Source organism: Nyctereutes procyonoides, unplaced genomic scaffold (assembly GCF_905146905.1).
Source record: "Nyctereutes procyonoides isolate TBG_1078 unplaced genomic scaffold, NYPRO_anot_genome, whole genome shotgun sequence".
Classification (NCBI taxonomy): domain Eukaryota; kingdom Metazoa; phylum Chordata; class Mammalia; order Carnivora; family Canidae; genus Nyctereutes; species Nyctereutes procyonoides.
The window spans coordinates 33162276-33183121 of record NW_026575047.1 but is presented as its reverse complement, the minus strand read 5'-3'; the positions used below and the strand labels follow the sequence as shown (position 1 = coordinate 33183121).

General features: G+C 48.5%; 1 protein-coding gene and 1 long non-coding RNA gene across 2 annotated transcripts; one reads left to right on the top strand and one right to left on the bottom strand.

The window, feature by feature from the left end:
• Positions 1–6799: 6799 nt before the first annotated feature.
• Positions 6800–11901, bottom strand: LOC129510089 (uncharacterized). The gene is made up of 3 exons (XR_008664520.1): positions 11433–11901; positions 11041–11180; positions 6800–7797 (listed from the first exon to the last, which is right to left on the bottom strand). It is a non-coding gene; the product is annotated as an uncharacterized LOC129510089 (long non-coding RNA).
• Positions 11902–15580: 3679 nt separating this feature from the next.
• On the top strand, positions 15581–16930 carry BLOC1S4 (biogenesis of lysosomal organelles complex 1 subunit 4). The gene has a single exon (XM_055326546.1). The coding sequence runs from the start codon at positions 15616–15618 to the stop codon at positions 16270–16272; it is 657 nt and encodes a 218-aa protein (XP_055182521.1). The 5' UTR covers positions 15581–15615; the 3' UTR covers positions 16273–16930.
• Positions 16931–20846: the final 3916 nt, after the last annotated feature.

The window sequence follows — 20846 nt, the reverse complement described above, 5'->3', positions numbered from 1 at the left end:
CTGGTGGAAATGGATTATTTCCTGACCCCTTCAGCGCCCCCACCCCCAACACAATGAGTCCGTGGATTTGTCACTTCGTGTTCCTGCCCAGGAGGGGAGATGGAGAGGGTAGGATGCGGGTCAGTGGGTAGGGGGCTACCTCCGGACTGCCCCCCGTGCTCCAGCGGGCCGAGGCCCCGCTTTTGCTTCTGCGGGTGGGTCAGCACCCTGAGGGTGCCACCCTGTGCTGGACCCTCAGAAGCCCAGGGGACAGCGGGCCAGCCACACCTCAAACCCCTGCCCCTCTGTTTCTCCAAACGCATTTTCAAGTCGCAGCTTTTTAACGCACTGATCCTAGGTTTGGGGGTTTTGGTTTTTGCCACAAAGGCTGTAAAACACAGTAACAGAGAAGAACTGAATGACACAAGGGGTGCCTGGGTGGCTAAGTTGGTTGAGTCTGACCTCGGCGGGGTTATGATCCCAGGGTGGTGAGATCAGTCATGGGAGGGGCTCCCCACTGCGAAGGAATTGCTTGTCCCTCCCCTGTCCTCTCCCCCCTACTCGTGCTCCCGCCAATGCACTCGCGGTCTAATAAAATCTTGAAAGAAAAAAGAAATGTATGACCCGTGAGGGCTAGAGTCCCTGCTGAACTCTGGTCCTCACGTGTTTTTCTAGCTGCCTGCCACCATGTTTGCAGCATGGGACACTGCCTTTAGAAAGAAAGGACGCCGGGTGGCGCAGCGGTTTAGCGCCTGCCTTCGGCCCAGGGTATGATCCTGGAGACCTGGGATCGTGGAGCCTGCTTCTCCCTCTGCCTGTGTCTCTGCCTCTCTCTGTGTGTCTCTCATGAATAAATAAGTAAAATCTTAAAAAAAAAAAAAATAGAAAGCACGTTTAGAAACACGCCCAGGTGAGGTCGAGGTCGTGGGTGTAAGGCTGGTAACCGGACCTGGTTTTGAGGCGCCCATCACCTTTGCAATACCAGCAGCAGAGGTCTCCCCTCAGCTTTGAAGTCCTTCCCACTGGAGCAGAACCCCCAGCCGCACCCCCGGCCGTGCTGGGGCAGCCCCGGGAGGCGGCACAGGACCCGGGCTAGCGGCCAGCAGGCGCCCTGACCCCGGCCCAGAGATCCTGATGCCCCAGGGCTGCGACCCCCCCGGATTCCGGGACATAGGAGACCACAGCGCTTAAGCCACATTTAGCCAGTATCAGCCCCAGAACCACCCTGTGGTGCATACTTGTCCTTCGTTCTGTCTGTTCCACATCTGCACCCCTCATCGCTTACGCACCTTGGGCCACAAGTCTGTCTAACCGGTCTGGTTGAAAATACCAGATTCCTGCAACAAGTGTTGTCACATGACCTGGAGCCCACCAATCAGAGTCACCCGTGCCTAGTCGGACAAGAGCTAGTGATGCTAAGGGAGGGTTCAAGGAGCCAGGTCTACTCAGGCAGGTAGAGGCAAGGTGTTGGGGCAGAAGCGGGTATGATGAACTGAACCGTCCTGAGCTCAGAGGCAAGGCAAAGTTCCTCTCCGTCCAGTTCTGCAGTGTGGGCTGTTCCTGGAAGCGGCACCCTGAACCTCTTCCTGAGCCCTCACCGTGCTTCTGGAAACTGCCTTACCTGTCCCGGGTCAGCTTCTGTGCCCCTAGGAACCCTGACCGATTTCGTCCATAAAGCTCTCAAATTCGTTATTTGAAGGCAAAGAATGTGCAACAGCAATAGTTACTATAATAGTTAATAATTTTAATAACTATTCCATATATAATAACACATTACCATATATAATAACAGTAGTGACTTTATTAGTAATTCTTAACCAAAAGGAAAAAAGGCAGACTTTTAAAAGGATGAATCTGGGGCAGCCCAGGTGGCTCAGCGGTTTAGCGCCGCCTTCAGCCCAGGGCCTCGTCCTGGAGACCTGGGATTGAGTCCCGTGTCCGGCTCCCTGCATGGGGCCTGCTTTTTCCTCTGCCTGGGTCTCCGCCTCTCTCTGTATGTCTCTCATGAATAAATAAATAAAATCTTAAAAAAAAAAAGGGAAATGGAAAAAAAAAAGGATGAATCTAGAAAGAACTTCCTGACAAATTCAGAAACATTGTTGGCTTACAGACCTGGTTGCCTTCTGCTGTTCACGATAAATACTGAGTAAAAGATAGAGACTGGTGGCTACATTTCAGAGACAACATTGAGCTTTTATTTATTTATTTATTTTTAATTTATTTATGATAGTCACAGAGAGAGAGAGAGAGAGAGAGAGAGAGAGAGAGAGAGAGAGAGAGAGAGAGGCAGAGACACAGGCAGAGGGAGGAGCAGGCTCCATGCACCGGGAGCCCGACATGGGATTTGATCCCGGGTCTCCAGGATCGCGCCCTGAGCCAAAGGCAGGCGCCAAACTGCTGTGCCACCCAGGGATCCCAACATTGAGCTTTTAAAAAGGTCTTGGGGCACCTGGGTGGCTCAGTCAGTTGAGCATCTTACTCTTGGTTTCAGCTCAGGTTGTGATCTCAGGGTCATGAGATCAAGCCCCATGTCAGGCTCAGCACAGAATCTGCTTAAGATTCTCTCTCCCTCTGACCCTCCACCCTATGCTCACTCACACTGTCTCTCAAATGAATAAATATTTTTGTTTTTATTTTATTTTATTCATTCATGAGAGATACACACAGAGAGAGAAACAGAGAACACAGGCAGAGGGAGAAGCAGGCTCCATGCACCGGGAGCCTGATGTGGGACTCGATCCCGGGTCTCCAGGATCGCGCCCTGGGCCAAAGGCAGGCGCCAAACCGCTGCGCCACCCAGGGATCCCCTGAATAAGTATTTTTAAAAAATAAAAAGGTCTTTAGCGTTCTTTTATTAATCACTTTAGAAATGTTCTAAATTTGGAAACTTATGGAAATCACAAGCTTACAGAAGTTAGAGTACAAAGAATTTAATTTTTCAGAAGGATCTGAGAATAAGCTGCTGACATGATCCATCAGCCCGAGTACTTGAGTATGACTGTCCCCCCCACAAGGCACTCTCCTACAGAATCACAGTGCAACCACTGAGATCAGGAAATGCACATGGACACACGACCACCAGCCCATCTCAAGACCCCATTCAAGTTTTGCCGATTGTTCTAACAGCATCTTTTATAAAGCAAAGGATCACGTTTATAGCAAACACACCTCACTGCTGCATTTAGTTCTGTTTGGTCTTCTTCAATCAGGAACAGTTCCCCAGTTTCACAGACCTTCGTGACCTTGACACTTTCGATGATTACAGGCTGTTATTTTGTAGAGTTTCCTTCCATTTGAGTTTATCTGATGTTTCCTCATGACTCAGGTCTGAGTTGGCAAGAAGTGATTCTTTTTTTTTTTTTAATTTTTTTTATTTATTTACGATAGTCATACAGAGAGAGCGAGAGAGACAGAGACACAGGCAGAGGGAGAAGCAGGCTACATGCACCGAGAGCCTGACGTGGGATTCGATCCCGGGTCTCCAGGATCGCGCCCTGGGCCAAAGGCAGGCGCCAAACCACTGCGCCACCCAGGAATCCCGCAAGAAGTGATTCTTAAACACTATCACTGTTACCACCACTGTCTGTTCTGATGACCACACTGAATCCTGTTTGGCAGCGGGGCCCATTCAAGCTGGGCTCTGTGTTCTGACCTATCCCAACCTTGTCTGAACACCCCTTGCTTTCTGTCACAGCAAGGTATCTGGATACATCTTATGCTCTCCCTGCCCTGGCTCTAGAACTGACCATTTCTCCAAGCACTTCTAGTTCCTTTTAGTGGAAAAGTAGTATTTAGAAGGCAAGATGATGGGGCGCCTGGGTGGTGCATTCTGTTAAGCATCTTGGCTTACAGATGCTTGGTGCACTCATGGTCTTGGCTCATGTGGTGAGGTCAGGGTCCATCAGGCTCTGCACTCAGCAGGGACTCTGTCTGGGATTCATTCCCTCTGTGTCCCCCATCCCTCCCTTCTGTGTACATGTGAGTGCTCGCTCTCTCTCTAAAATAAAATAGGGCACCTGCGTGGCTCAGATGGTTGTGTGTCTGACTTCAGCTCAGGTCATGATCCCATGGTCCTGGGATTGAGCCCTGCATCAGACTCCCTGCTTAGCCAGGAGTCCACTTCTCCCTCTGCCCCTCCGCTGCTTGTGCTCTCCCAAATAAATAAAATCTTTAAAAAATAATAAATAAAAATTAAATTAAAAAGCCAAGATCAGAGAGCCAGGTATGCTCATTACTACTGGGGTGTCACTGCTTCCTGCTGCTTCCTTCCAATAGGCAGAATGTGAGAATATTTGTGTGTACATTAATTCATATACACACATTATGGTTCTACATAGTTGTATAATATATACATAGAACCACAAGTTCACTCAGATACCTCTAACTTCAATCCAATATCACGGAGTTCATTCTGGCATTCTTTTCTCATATTTCTCTCCCACTGCTGGCACCCCTTTTCCTGCATGGAAAACTTTTCCCTGATAAGCCTCTGATCCCTGTGCCAGTCTGACCCTGAATGCACACCCCCTCACCCCTTGGGCTGAGTCACATCACAGGTCTGGCCTCCTCTCTGGATGCCCTCCTTACCTTCAGGCTCTGACAAGCTGCACGGAGTTGTCCCCATGTGTGGCTGCTCCCCTCACCCCACTTGGGCTCTGACCCCTGACCACCTTGGGGACTCCTAACCCTGCCTGGGTTTTCATTTCCCAGGTTGGGTTTCCCTCCCTCCAGCCACACTCCATAGATGTCTTCACCCTGCTTGGAGGGCTCTGACCCCTATGCCAGGCTGCCCCTCTGTAGGGATGTCCTCTTCACCCTGCCCAGGCTGAGCCCTGACCTGGGCCACTATGGCTCCCTATTCCTCACCAAGACATCTACATCGGGCTATTTGAGTGTGTAGTCTGCCCTCATTTGGTGATTTTATATTTACAAACTTACCCACTCAGTAAAATATATTTGTAGCTCCAAAATCAATACTCGTGGAGCTTTCCTGGTTACTCACTGACATGTGCAGCTGAGGGAGAATGACGTGGAACCCTGCCTTCTTGTTTCTGCTCACCTCGTACAAGTGTCTTTCTCACAGTCTGCATTTGGGAAGTGGAGGGGTTGTTGGTGACTTCAGTTTGAAATGGGCTCCAAGCCTAAGTGCTGAAGTTCTTCCCAGCATTTTTAACCACAAAAATAGTGAAGTGCCTTACAGAGAAAACACATGTGTTAGATAAGATTCCATGAAGCGTGGGTTACAGTCCTGTTGGCTGGGAGTTCAACATTAATGAATCAAAAATATGCTAAATAAGGTATCTTCAAACACAAACACACATAAAACTAGGTTATTTTTTTTTAAAGATTCAATTTATTTATTCATGAGAGACAGAGAGAGAGAGAGAGAGAGAGAGAGAGAGAGGCAGAGACACAGGCAGAGGGAGAAGCAGCCTCCATGCAGGGAGCCCAATGTGGGACTCGATCCTGGGACTCCAGGATCACACCCTGGGGATGAAGGCAGATGCTCAACCGCTGAGCCACCCTGACATCCCAAAACTAGATTATGTATTGGTCGGTTGATGACAATGTGGCCAGACCCTGGCAGAAACCTAAGCCTGCTCATCCCTTAGAGGCAGTGATCCATATTTGCTAACTCAGTGCTCATGTGTCTTTACCACAAATGACAAGCACCGACTGTCTTCACAGACATGCACACAACTCTAGGAATTGCATCCAACTGGCAAAACTGCAGCCCTGCACATACCGAGTACCTACATTCTCTGTGCCCTCATGCAGGGAGTGGAGTGTGAAGACCCCACACCCTGAAGCTGCAGAGGCTGTGTCCAGACAGCAGACATTGACAGAAGTAGGAGTTAGAGTCTGTAAGAGGTAAGAGGAAGGCTAGTCACAAGGAAGATGAACATCTTAAATGTGAACATTTGAGGACGAGGGAGAGGGCTCACTTCTGGGTAGTGACAGAGGAAAACCAGAGTGAGCCCACGCTGAGGGATGGAGAAATCCTTGTACATATGAGAAATATATATGAGGCGCCTGGGTGGACTCTTGGTTTCTGCTCAGGTCATGATCTCAGGGTCGTGAGATCACGCCCCACGGTGAGCCCCGAGTCAGGCTCCACACTCAGTGCAGAATCCTAGAGTTTCTCTCTCCCTCTGACCCTCCCACCGCCCCCTTCCTGCAGCATATTCCTTCTCTCAAATAAGTAAATAGGAAAAAACAAAAACAAAAACAGAAAGAAAGAACTAACTACATATTTCGAATGAATGAATGTCTTTAGCACTCATCACTAGGTAACATGCTACCAATTTCTCCTGCTTACCATTATCTCCAGCACTAGAATGAAGTTCCAGGGGCAGAATTTTTGGAATGTCCGTTCACAGCCCTCAATGCCTAGAACAGTGTCTGATACATAGTAGAAGATAAATAATACCGATAAGTAAAGACTTGTGCAGCAAAATGAATTTTGGAAATGGTTATAAGCAGGGACTCAACGTAGCCCAATCTGCTGCTAACTGTGAAGGAGAGGGACTGGCAATAAGACAAGCAGGGAGGCCAGTTAGGAGAGCACTATGCTAGTGGTCTAGGGCAGCTGGAGGGAGGTGGGGGAACCTGAGGTACAATCTGGCAAAGAATCGATGTGTGGGGATCCCTGGGTGGCGCAGCGGTTTAGCGCCTGCCTTTGGCCCAGGGCGTGATCCTGGAGACCTGGGATCGAATCCCACGTCGGGCTCCTGGTGCATGGAGCCTGCTTCTCCCTCTGCCTGTCCTGTCTCTCTCTCTCTCTCTCTCTCTCTCTCATCATAAATAAATAAATAAATTAAAAAAAAAGAATCGATGTGTGTCAGTGATAGTGAGGAAGGGGGAAGAGATTGCTGAGGAGGAAGGAGGAATCAAGGACACTGGTTTCTGGCTGAGAAACTTTGGTTTGAGTTATTTGCCCTGACACAATATTTTTTAAAGATTTATTTTTAAAAAATTATTTATTTATTCACACACAGAGAGGCAGAGACACAGGCAGAGAGAAAAGCAGGATCCATGCAGGGAGCCTGATGCAGGACTCAATCCCAGGACCGCAGGATCATGAGCTGAGCCAAAGGCAGATGCTCAACCACTGAGCCACCCAGGTGCCCTTTTTAAAAGAATTATATATTTATTTTTGAGAGAGAGAGAGAGAGAGAGAAAGAGAGAGCAAGCAAGGGAGCACACAAGAGCATACAAGTGAGAGGAAGAGGGAGACAAGCAGACTCCGTGCTCAGCATTAAGTCCAACTCAGGGCTGGATCCCATGACTGAGAGATCATGATCTGAGCTGAAACCAAGAGTCAAGTCAAGAGTCAGATGCTCAATCAACCAAGCCATTAATTTTACATACAATTAAATTTACATACCAAATTGGTACACATTCATTCAATGAGCATTGAGTACCAACCATATGGCCAATCAAGCATTGGTCTTTGTGCTAGGAATTTAGCAGTAAACAAAATTCCTGTCTTCAAGGGACTGACATTCTATAGGGAGAGGTCAGGCAATACACAAATTAATCATCATGTGGCAGGTAGTGAGAAGAAAAATAAAGGAGCATAGAGAGTAACAGGGATGGCTGTGTTGTTTTTAAAGAGGGAACATGGGGGCCTCTCCGGTAAGACAACCTGTAAGCAAGAAACTTGAAAGGTGGCCTAGTGAGCTACGTGGATAGTGGATAATCACCTGTTCTCAGAAGAAACAGAACTCTGAGAAGTACCGCAACAAAACATGAGTGAAGATTCAGGCATCACAAGCCAGCTGCTGCCAGTGGTGGCTGGAGAATTTCCCAAGCCTTCTGGAAGAGAACACAGAATTTCTGACTCCACAGCAAATGATTTCGTCCATGACAAATGATTTCAGAGCTGCTGACAGAAGGCAATGCAAATTTTCTAGCTGACTTAGAAGTTGTTTGAATTCCACGGACATGCAATCCAATTAGGGGAAAATTTATGAGTTAAAATAGGAAATCCACACAAAGCCCTGTATGCCTCTATGTTACTCTGCATCACAAGCATGAATGAAGACCATCAGCCTGTCACTATAGTGCTCTGCATTACATAGGGCTCTGACCATGAAGGAGGCTTAGCATCAAGACCTAGGATAATGAAGAGATGAAATGTACTCCAATGAAGAAATATAATCTGTGGTCAGTTAATCAAGAGGAAACATGCATACACTGTGTACATCTATATACCACACACACACAAGTGCAGCAAGTTTTTCACCCTCAACGCATCTATTTCTAAGGGGCGCCTAGAGGGGCATTGGGGGGCTCAGCAATTGAGTCTGCCTTCAGCTCAGGGCATGATCCTGGGGTCCTGGGATTGAGTCCTACATTGGGCTCCACATAGGGAGCCTGCTTCTCCCTCTGCCTGTGTCTCTGCCTCTCTCTTTCTCTCTCGAATAAATAAATAAAATCTTTGAATGAATGAATGAATGAATGAATGAATGAATGAATGAGACGCCTAGGTGGCTCAGTGCGTAGTGTCTGGTCTTTGGTTCAGGTCATGATCCCAGGGTCCTGGGATCGAGTCTCACATCAGGCTCCCTGGCCACAGGAGTCTGCTCCTCCCTCTACCCCTGACCCCAGTCATTCTCTCTCCCCCCCTTTCTCTCTCACACAGATAAATAAAATCTTAAAAAAAAAAATCAGTGACACAATTTAACACTAAATTTCCTGAGTCAAGGTCCATAATATCCCAAAGAAGAGGTGCTTCTTCAGCCAACTCCTGGAATTAAGAGACCATGGAGCAACTAACCTGCAATGTACATCAACAGGCCCCTATGAACCCCCCCCCCCCCCAGGGCTGCAGGTCAATCGTTCTTGAGCTTCTGATGCCCCCACTGGCTTCTACTCTCAGAAGTTGTACTGCGCATTCTAGGGCAAGTTCCAGTCCCTTCTACATAGTGCCAAGTCCCTCCTCCTGCTCCCACATCCCTGGCCTCGGCCGGAAAGAAAGCACATTATGCCCCCTGAGAGACTAAACACACTTTCTAGCATGATGAGGGGCAGGGGCTGGGACCAGGCATCTCTGCTGAGAGCTGAGTGTTTTGTCATATTATCCCCACGGCAGCTGCCATGAGCAATTCTGCCTCACAGTTCCAGGCTCACAGAGAACCCAAACTTCAAGCAACTTGGTCCCACATGTGGATGGGCAGCAGCACTGAAAGGAGCATGTCCATTTCAAAAGAAATTTATTAACCCACACAGGGGCCTTGGTCATCTGAACGTCACCTTTTAAAAAAAGGTTTTTGGGACATCTGCGTGGCTCAGTGGTTGAGGGTCTGCCTTTGGCTGAGGGTGTGGTCCCAGGGTCCTGGGATGGAGTCCCACATCGGGCTCCCTGCATGGAGCCTGCTTCTCCCTCTGCCTGTGCCTCTGCCTCTGTGTGTCTCTCATGAATAAATAAATAAAATGAATAAATAAAATCATTTTTTTAAAAAAGGTGTTTTATAGATCTTTGTTTTGCAAGGCCAATGAGCACTTAATTTATCACATGTCTGACTTCAATCTCAAATCTTGGTCAGGTCTATCCTGATAAACTAGAAGGGACTTTATGGGTCCTGGTGATGCCTCTTCCTCTCTCCAGTGTCCCCAGGCTCTTTGTAGATGGTCTGTTTGGTTTGATACTCAAAACCCTTGTTAACTGAGGGCATTCCGACAGTGAAGCGTATCCCATCATTCTCTATTCTAACTTTTTTTTTTAAAGATTGTATTTATTCATTCATTAGAGACAGAGACAGAGAGAGAGAGGCAGAGACACAGGCAGAGGGAGAAGCAGGCTCCATGCAGGAAGCCCGATGTGGGAACTCGACCCTGGGGACTCCAGGATCAGGCCCTGGGCTGAAGGCAGGCACTAAACCACTGAGCCACCCAGGGATCCCTCTATTCCAACTTTTATTTGGGGCCAGCGACGTTGTCTAAATAAACTCACCTGACGGGTGATACCACATACACCAGACGATATGCCACAAGACATAGCTCTATTCCTGTGTCTCACAGGAATCAAAGTTCCAAAATACACAACCAACCATCTTCCAACTGCCTCCCAGTTTTTCCCAGTGTTCCCCAAAGCAGTCTCACCCCAACACTGGGCACCAGCCACACCCAAGCAGTGCCTTCCAGGCACCTCCACAGGCATAAGATTCTGGCCCCACATCTACAGATGTCCCATAGTTCCAGCCGACAATCAGGTCACATGGCACCAGCAAAACACAATGTTGGCCACGCCCAACATTTTGAACACAGCAAAGTAACAAGAACGAACCTGGCCACTGAAACAACTCTGCATTAAGCCCTATTTCCATTATGAGAGTGTTTCTCATACAGTTATTCTTCAGGAATCAAATACACTGGACGATCTAAACCCACATCAGGGTCACCAGCTGATGCCAGCACCCATCTTGTTAGGTCAGATGAAAGGACAAACATTAGAGGTCTTATCGTCCCCAGGCCCAGCTGGCCGGGCCAGGAAACACAGAGACCCAGGTCCAAGAGCTGGAATGCTTGCTGATCATTCAAAGGAACGTGAAGGATGCAGCCCCACTAGTTTATGCACATACAAGCAGTTGATCAACACTATCCTAACTACAGAATCACCAGATGTACTTAATCCAAAATCTCCCAACATAAGAAATAAAGACATTTCTTAGATTCCAAGTCTCTCGAAAGCAAACAGACTGACCTCCATGGGACCAGAATAACTAAGTAACATCTGTGAACACGACTTGACTTTACCTCCAATCCATCAACTGTGTCCACCTTGTCAGCAGACCCCCGCCCCAAATTTTGCCCTTAAAAACCCTCACTTGTAAGCCATTGGCAGTTTGGGACTTGGAACATGAGCCCCCTATTCTCCTGGGTGGTACCACACCAAGGAACAGCCTATCTGGCTTCACTGCAAAAGCTCCATGTCATTCTTTTACTGACTTACTATGCTTCCAAGGGACGAATTCTCCTGCCCTAAGGGAGACTGTTACATGTGGATTAAAAAACACAGAAACAGGGGTGCCTGGGTGGCTCAGTCGGTGATCTCACCTTTGGCTCAGGTCGTGATCTCACCGTCTTGGGATAGAGCCCTCAGTGGGCTCCCTGCTCAGTGGGCAGCCTGCTTCTTCCTCTCCTCCCCAGTTGTGCTACCTCCGTCTCTCCTCTCTCAAATAAAGAAGTAACGAAATCTTAAAAAGAAAAAAAAAAACCTAAAGAATAAGACAATTAAAAAACAGAGTAAAAAAAGAAAAAGAAAAACAGAGTAAACAACAAGCTGTTTCAGCATCCTTGAGGGGGCAGCCCATCCCTACCAGATGACCAGAATCCATCAGCTGTGAAGGTAAAGCACAACTGGAAGAAATCTGCCATCAAGACCCTGAGTTTCAGATTTCTGCAGTGGTGTTTTAAAAAAAAAAAAAAAAAAACTAAAACAAACTTACCCACAAGAATGTCACTTCTTTCAGACTAGGTCCTCCGACGCATCTGTCTTCTAGAAGAACCTGGGCATTTCTGGCAAAGGCCTACAGCTTCACACTTCTCCGTTTCTTTCCCTGTGTTCTCACCCTCCCCTATTCTGCTCCATGGGCCAGATTTTCTTTGGTCTCCCCAGCACCACCCTCCTTAGCGCCTAGGCGGCTCTACCTCCAGCAGCTGTCCCTTTGGAAGGGGCTTTTCAGTTTTCCAAAGACGAACCTGAAGTTATTCTAATTTTTTTCTAATGACCAGCGGAGGTTGGGGGAAGCCTCAAAAATCATGAACACCTAGCCAAGGTAGCACGCACTCATTTTCCTCTTGACCTCAACTTTGCTCCCACTGCCCAATTTCTGACACAGTAGGACTGAGGCTTCGCCTTCACCCCTACAGAAGGACCACCACCCCGGAAGCGGAAGCTGTTTAATCGGGCCACTGCGGGGGCACTTGCAGCCGTCACTGGGGTGGGCGTGTTTGCGGCACTTTCACGACAAGGCCCGGCCTCTTTACGGCCACACCTGGGCCCACTCCTGTGTGCGGGTGCGCGCACGCTGAGGGACCCTGCCTCGGGCGCGCGCACGTCCTCCACCACCGGCTTCCCGCGCCCTGCCCTGTAGTGCTTTGATTACCTCCTCCGCTAGGGCATCCTAGGCTTTTTCTTTTTCTTTATTTTATTTAAAAAGATTTTATTTATTTGGGGCACCTGGGTGGCTCAGTGGTTGAGCATCTGCCTTTGGCTCAGATCGTGATGTCCGGGTCCTGGGATGGAGTCCTGCATCGGGCTCCCATGGGGAGCCTGCTTCTCTCTTTAAAAAAAAAAAAAAAAAAGATTTTATTTCTTTATTCAACAGAGAGAGACAGAGCACAAGCAGAGGGAGAGGCAGGCAGAGAGAGATAGAGAAACACGCTCCCTGTGGAGCTGGGTGCCCGATGGGGCTCCATCCCGGGACCCTGGGTCATGACCTGAGCTGAAGGCAGACGCTCTACCAATTGAGCCACCCAGGCGCCCCTTTATTTTTTTCTTTTAAAGTGAAAGCAATTCTCCCTCCCTTGAATTTGAATAAGATGGGCTGATGTTTACTGCTCTAAGTGCTTAGATTAGGAACACGTGGGTGGCTCAGTGGTTGAGCATAGGCCTTTGGCTCAGGTCGTGATCCCAGGGTGCTGGGATGGAGTCCTGCTTGGGGCTCCCTGCAGGTGCCTGCTTCTCTCTCTGCCTGTGTCTCTGTCTCTGTCTCTCTCTCTGTGTCTCTTATGGATGAATAAACTTTTAAAATCTTTCTTAAAAATGTTGAGATTAATTCATTTCACCTCACAATGAACCTGTTAGATGAAAAACTGGCTAAAATCATGCTTAGGTCAGAATTTGAACCTGAGCTATTTTGGGTCTCCAGTCGCTGCCCTTACCTACAGCACATGCTCCCTCTTCTGAGACAGGCCCTTACGTCAAAAACCAGGGATCCTACCTGGCCTTTTCTCTGTAATCCCCACCCCTTCCTCCCAGATTTTTGTTCTGGGGGGATGTTTCTCCAGATGCCTCGGGTGGTTCTGGTCAGTAGTTTATCTCTCTTTGAGGTAGGGGAGCTGAAGGGAGTCCATTTTAGAAAGGCTCTATCTCTGCTATTTCTCTGCTAGGTCACAGTTACTCTTGGTCTATATTTTGCATCTGAATTAACCAAAGAAGCTATGTTCCCACTTCAAAGGGGAAACAAGAAAGTTAATCTTTCTCTGAACTTTTGTCCTAAGCCCCCAAACACCTGATAACATCTACAAAGAGGCAGATCGCAAACATGTTCCAGGGCGTTAGTTTTGAACAAATCTTAGCTGATGCTGGCATCGATAACCCCTACCTTCAATGATTTATAGAATTACACCTATTATTCACCTGCCACTTGCTTTTGATCGGGCCCTACCCTGGATTCCTGAAGGAACATGTATACTAGACTTCCTTCCAATATAGGCTCATCATTCTCCTTTCCTTTCTGAGTCTCCTAGACATGCTGTCTGCTATTATGTCACTCACACTATTCAATAAACTCTGTTTTTACTTTCTCCGGTTCACATCTCATTTCTGTCCTGTGCAAAGTTGGTCTTGCAGGGCACGCTCTGTGGATCCTTGGATCCAGCCTGCCTGCATCATCTTCATCAGACTGTGAGCAACCTACGATAAAGGACCACTTCCAATTCAGCTCTGTCCTTAACCCCTCCTGGCAGCCTGGTCACAAGTAGGGCCTTAGGGAATGTTTTAGAGAGAAGGCCTCCTTTCTGAAAATGTAAGAGCCTCTGCCTACTGGAGGTTCCTTGAGGACAGGTTCTGGTCTCGGTCCCCACCACCTACAGGACCTGCCAAACAGCATGGGCCCAGTAAATGTTGTTTCAATATTCACTTAAAAAGTTATTGAGCACCAAGAGTATGCCATTGTGGAGTAGATGGAGTCTGTTTCCAGGCTTGTTCAACTGGTGCCATAATAGCAGTACTTTGGAGGGATGCTGTTTGCACAGTGCCACACATCAGAGCTTCGATTTTCCAGTCTCATAAAGACCAGTGATCCCAGCCTGAATCTCTGTCAGTGGGAAGATGCATAAGTGAGATGATGCGCAGGAAAGTGTTTTGCAAATACCAAAGCACCAGTAGATGTAAGTGGTGATGGTATTATAACTATTATGACAGTGAATAGAGGTTATTTGATGCCGAAGGTATTGGAGTCAGACACATCCTGCATTAGGTCCTAGTCCCTCCAATTACTTGCCTTGGACAAGTTGGTTAACTCAAATACATATCTCTGGGTGTCAATTACCACCTGTTGCACTAGGGTAAGCATTGGACGTATGATCCTTCGTGATCATCGTATAATCCTTATAGTCCATAATAATTACATGATATAGTTTGCCCAAGATTTTATATCTTGTATCCTGAGTGTCCTCTTTCACTCTCCAGATGTTCCTGGTTTGATGAATTGGAATTTCTTAAAATTATCACATGTTCATCAGAAGACATCATTTAAGAGAATGAAAATGCAAGCCACAGAGTGGGAGAAGATATATGACAAAGGACTCATATTCAAACTGTATTGAGAACTTCTATAGGTCAATAAGGAAAGGACAAATAGCTCAATTTAAAAATGGACAAGACTTGAGCCAGCACTTCACGGAAGAGAATATCCACAGGGCCCATAAGTATATAAAAAGGCACTAAAGTTCACGATTCAACAGGGAAATGCAAATCAAAACCACAATGAGATAGTACTCACTATACATCCAGTAGAATGTCTAAAAGTGAAAATATTGACAATACCAAGTGTTGGGGAAAATATGGAAAGAAGTTGAGAACTCTTTTTTTTTTAAGATTTTATTTATTTATTCATGAGAGAGAGAGAGAGAGAGAGAGAGAGAAGCAGAGACACAGGGAGAGGGAGAAGCAGGCTCCATGCAGGGAGCCCGATGTGGGACTAGATTCTGGGACTCCAGGATCATACCCTGGGCCGAAGGCAGGTCCTAAACCGCTGAGCCACCCAGGCGTCCCAGAAGCTGAGAACTCTTAAAGTCACCAAGAATAGCAAGGTTTCAGGGACCATACTTTTATTTTTCTCCGCTTTCATTTCAATATAAGCAGCAAGAATAAACTAGGGATAATAGGATGCTCTTCATGGGTCTTGGACATGTTCTCTATCTTGATCCGGGTGGAGGTTACAGGATCGTGTGAACACATGCAAAAGATGCACTGAGGGGGCACCTGGGTGGCTCGGGGGTTGAGCGCCTGCCTTTGGCTCAGGTCGTCATCCCAGAGTCCTGATTCCAGTCCCGCATCAGGCGTCCCACAGGAGCCTGCTTCTCCCACTGCCTAGGTCTCTGCGTCTCCCTCTGTGTCTCTCATGAATAAATAAAAATAAAATCTTAAAAGAAAAGAAAAGATGCGCTGAGGATGTGCGCATCTCATCATAGTCCGGTCACCGCTTCACATTCTACCGAGTCCTTCCTGCCTGTGAGCGCTGCGCGTGCACGAGCGCCCACGGGCGGGGAGAGAGACTGGCGCGCGCGCGCGTCCGCGAGCGGAAGCCCGAGGCAGGGGACGGCGCGCGCATGCGTGCGGAGGGGCCGGAAGGAGAACGGCCGGGCCGCCCCCCCCGCTTCCGGGCCCGGCCGAAGCCGGCCATGGAGGGTCGTCCCGCCGGCCGGGCGTCGCCGCGCGAGGGGCCGGCCGAGGAGGAGGCCGAGCTCCAGGGAGCTGCCTGGAGCGGGGACAGCGGCAACGTGTCCCAGAGCCACAGCAGCGCTTCGGGGCCGTGGGAGGACGAGGGCTCCGAGCTGGGCGCGCCCGGCCGCGACCTGCCGCTGCTGCGCCGCGCCGCCGCGGGCTGCGCCGCCTGCCTGCTTCCCGGAGCCGGGGCGCGGCCCGAGGTCGAGGCCCTGGACGCCAGCCTGGAGGACCTGCTCACCAGGGTGGACGAGTTCGTGGGCATGCTGGACATGCTGCGCGGGGACTCGTCCCACGTGGTGAGCGAGGGCGTGCCTCGCATCTACGCGAGGGCCACGGAGATGCGGCGGGTGTACCGCAAGATCGACCGGCTGGAGGCCTTCGTGGCCATGATCGGCGCCAGCGTGGCCAGGATGGAGGAGCAGGTGGCCCGGGCGGAGGCCGAGCTGGGCGCTTTCCCCAGCGCCTTCCGGAAGCTGCTGCACACGATCGCCGTGCCCTCCTTCTTCCACAAGGCGTCCTCCGGCAGGCCCCAGCCGGGCGCCTACGAACCGCCCGTCCTGTTCCGGACCGAAGACCACTTTCCCTGCCGCCGCGAGAGACCTCAGGTCTGAGTCCGCGGGACGGCGCCGGCCGGGGCCGCTGCCGCTGCGCGAGAGCGCCCTGGGGCGTTGAGTCCGGGGGGAGTGCTGGTGGCAGGCCGGCGCGGGGGCTGCCGGTTGCACACCCGCGTGCCTCGCCGCCTGCGTGATCGCAGGGGGTTTTCCGTGTCTTCCGAGCCGAAGCGAGGGCTGCCTGGTCGGGGGGGTCGTCGGCGAAGCTAAGTGAACCAGCTCTTCGGGGCGCTGCGCCACGACGGTTCTTTTTATGGGTTTGGCAGCTCAACCAACAGTGTTCACCTTTCCAGAGTCTCTATATTTTATACGCTTAAGAAGAACTGCTGAGGTGTTCAGAGCCTTGTTATTTCCATCCTAATGGCGATTCCATTTTCCGTAGCTTAGTTTCAGGGTAGATGGTAAGTTGTTTCACGTTCTGTGAAGCTTTTCACACCATGGGTCGTAAACGGAAGGATCATACACTTTCTGAGAAGATGTATTGACTTCTTGCAACTAATTCTGAAGTTGGATTTGACACCGGGGCCTCAGAATCTGAATTTGTCGACGGCAAACGTCTGTGGTTGCTAACATTTTTGGCTTATAACTTAGATATTAATAAAAATTCTGACTTTTATCGGAAAAAGCTTCTGAAAAGGACTTATTCCCTTGTTTGTTTGTTTGAAAATAGACCTGTGTTGCTCATGATTTTAGGGATAAGGAAAAGTGGCTTGGGAGTACCTCCTTGAGGATGTGAAAAATGTGAAAAGGCTCAGCTACTATTTCACAGAATTTTATGTTTCTTTCCTCTCAAAGTGAATAGTTAAATCACACGTGTGAATGACCAGTGTTAGGATTTTTGTCTTTTTCACCCGACAGCATAGAATCTTAAAGATGTCTTGCAGTTACAACAGGCTTTGATCTTGATTTGAATCTTAATCTGTATTCTCCATTGGTCCTCCCAGACAGTAGACCTCAACTATGCACCCAGCTTAGGGTGTTTTTGTGTCATTTATCGAAGATCTCAGAGGCTGACAGGGCAGGTATAGCCTCCCTTAGCTGTGTACATCATGATAAATCCGATAATGCAATCTGCACCTTAGCTTTCATGGACCTTCCATATCGCACATTTACAGTTTTTATTCAGGAAGCTCATTGATGACAAAGATTCTCTGAATTTAGAAGCTGAAAGCACATGTAAGTTACATTTAATACTGGCCATCACTGGGAAGTAATTAGCATATCCCTATGACGTCACTGAATATGAAAATAGCTTTCCTTTTTTTTTTTTTTTTTTTTTAAAGATTTTAACAGAGAGAGGCAGAGGGAGAAGCAGGCTCCATGCAGGGAGCCTGATGTGGGTGGGATTCCATCCCAGGTCTCCAGGATCACGCCCTGGGCTGAAGGGCTGAAGGCGGCGGTAAGCCGCTGAGCCACCCAGGCTGCCCCTGAAAATTGCTTTCTTATCTAATATCCATGTTGCTAAAATGCCTTTTTTTTTTAAAAGGACAATCTCTCTTTTTTTAAGATTTTTATTTATTCATGAGAAACAGAGAGGAAGGCAGAGACATAGGCAGAGGGAGAAGCAGGCTCCCTGCAGGGAGCCTGATGCAGGACCCCATCCCAGGCCCCTAGATCATGACCTGAGCCAAAGGCAGACGCTCAGCCACTGAGCCAACCAGGTGCCTCAGCTAAAATGCTCTTTAAAATTGTAGTCAAGGGGCACCCTGGGTGGCTCAGCTGGTTAAGCGCCTGCCTTGGGCTCAGGTCCTGGCCCCAGGGTCCTAGGATTGAGTTCCATATTAGGCTCCGTGCTCAGCGGGGACTCTGCTTCTCTGTCTCCCTCTGCCTGCCACCGCCCCTGCTCAAGCTCTCTGTCAAATAAGCAAAAATCTTTAAAAATAAAATAAAATTGTGGTTAATATTAAAAGGCAGGTAGTAATTAGGGCAGATTATGAAAAAATTAGAATTTTAAAGCTGAGATTTGATCTCTGCATGATAAAAACTCTAAATTCCAGAAAGCATTAAGTTCACAAGTATGCTAAAGAGTAACACTTTATTAATTAGGAACATATAGTACTTATTTACTTTCATTACCTATAAAGTAAATTGGGTTGAGAAAATTAAAGTATAACCAGTAAAAGAATGAAATTCAGCTTGACATTTTTTAAAGTTAATCACATAATCATTTTCTTTTTTTAATTTTTATTTTTGATAGTCACACACAGAGAGAGAGAGAGGCGCAGAGACATAGGCAGAGGGAGAAGCAGGCTCCATGCACCGGGAGCCCAACGTGGGATTCGATCCCGGGTCTCCAGGATCGCGCCCTGGGCCAAAGGCAGGCGCCAAACCGCTGTGCCACCCAGGGATCCCCACATATCATTTTCTGACAAAAAACAAGCCCTGACAGCACCTTGCTGGCTTGGTGGGAAGAGTGTGCAATTCTTAATCTTGGGGTTGTGAGTTTGACCCCCACGTGGGATACAGAGATTACTAAAAAATAAACTTATGGGGCAACCCAGGTGGCTCAGCAGTTTAGCGCCGCCTTCAGCCCAGGGCCTGATCCTGGAGACTGGTATCCAGTCCCACGTCGGGCTCCCTGCATGGAGCCTGCTTGTCCCTCTGCCTGTGTCTCTGCCTCTCTCTCTCTCTCTCTCTCTCTCTGTGTGTGTCTCTCATGAATAAATAAAATCTTTAAATAAATAAATATTTTATTTAAGATTTTATTTTTAAGTAATCTCTACACCCAACATGGGGCATGAACCCACAACCCCGAGATCAGGAGCTGCATGCTGTACCAACTGGGCCAGCCAGGCACTCCAAATACAAACTTAAAAAAAAAAAAAAAAAAAAAAGCCCTGGTTTAGATGACAACTTACATGATTACATGTGCAGCTTATCTCTAAGCAGCCTTGGGTTCTGAAAACTCTTGTGGTCACTTGTTCTTGAGGGTTCTAAATAGAGAGTGCAGGGCCTTGTTTGGAATGGGGCACTCGAATCTGGTTTGCATAGTGTGGGACAAATGAAGCTCCTTTGTCTCAAGTACCAGAGTTGGGGGAGCCAGGCACACCTCTGCTCTGGCACTGCTATCCTCAGACCTCCTGGCTCCTTCCTCCACTACCCCTGACCAACTGGAGATTTAAGGAAGGTCATTCTCACTCTAATAAGTCAATAAAATTTGGGGGGGACACTAGTTTTCATCATGGGTGACCCCACCAGTCTCACTGGAGTTCATCTGTTTTTCACTCCCACACCTGCTTATAGAGCACAGCTCTGCTTAGAGTGTCTGGGAGTCCATAGGACCTCCACCTAGTCCCAGGGAGCCAGTTTATGAACACTCATGAAACTGGGTACTAATGACCTAGTCAGTACCTTGTGGCTTCTTTTCCTCCTAGCCAGAACTTTGAGAAACGAGTCTTGGACCATGTGTAAGGAGGTGGATCCATTTACTGTAAATGGAAAAGTGCAGATAGAAAAGTGGATGGCTCAGTCCCCCCCCCTTTTTTTTTTCCCAAGGTTTATTTATTTATGATAGACAGAGAGAGAGAGGCAGAGACACAGGAGGAGGGAGAAGCAGGCCACATGCCGGGAGCCTGACATGGGACTCCATCCCAGGACTCCAGGATCACGCCCTGGGCCAAAGGCAGGCACTAAACCGCTGAGCCACCCAGGGATTCCCTGGATGACTCAGTCCATTAAATGTCTGCCTTCAGCTTAGGTCATGGTCCCAGGGTCCTGAGATCAAGCCCTGCTTTGAGCTCCCTACCTGGGTTCACTCACTGTCTCCCAAAACAAAACAAAAAGTGCAGCTCGTAGAATCAGTCCGGTGTGAACCTGCTAACTGTATGAACTAGGACAGGCTAGCCACATCCCTAAATGGCCAGATGGAAAGAACCACAAGGCTCCACAGTCTCCCAACTACTCCACCCTCGTGGTACACAAGCAGCCACAGACCACACGTAGACAAATGTGCAGGGTGCGTGCAAATAAAACTTATAAACAGGTATTTCTTGAAACAAAAGACCTAAGGAGAGCAAACTAATAATGGTCTGAATTTAAGATTTTAAACTACTTTGGCTGCCTCAAAAGGAGCAGCACATGGGAAAGCATTAGTTGGTTAGGTTTTTTTCCCCACTGCTGGTGAAAGCAAATAAGGAGAGAGCTGGGCTCAGGACAGCAGAGAGGGAGCCCAGATCACCAGCTGTCTTCAGACCTCAGACAGTCACAAACAGCTGGAGGCCACCTTAGGTCTTACCTGCTTCGAGACCCGCCTTCTTTATCAGAAACAAAACTTCATGGACTCTCACACAGCAGTATCTTCTAAGGACTTCAGCTTAAAATGATTTAATAGAGCTAACGGGGCTTAGTTGGTTGAGTGTCTGCCTTCAACTCAGGTCATGATCCCAGCATCCTGGGATAGAGCCCTGTGTCACACTCCCTGCTCAGCGGGGAGTTTGCGTCTCTGGCTCCCTCTACCCCTCCCCCTGCTTGTGCGCTCTCTCTCTCTCTCTCTCTCAAAAAAAAAAAAAAATAGAACTGACATCCAACTCATCAGTATGACTACAAGGACCACCCAGAACACATCCCAAATGCAC

What these genes read in the sequence shown, in the direction of transcription:
- BLOC1S4 (XM_055326546.1), top strand. Translation starts at nt 15,616, where the DNA reads ATGGAGGGTCGTCCCGCCGGCCGGGCGTCGCCGCGCGAGGGGCCGGCC.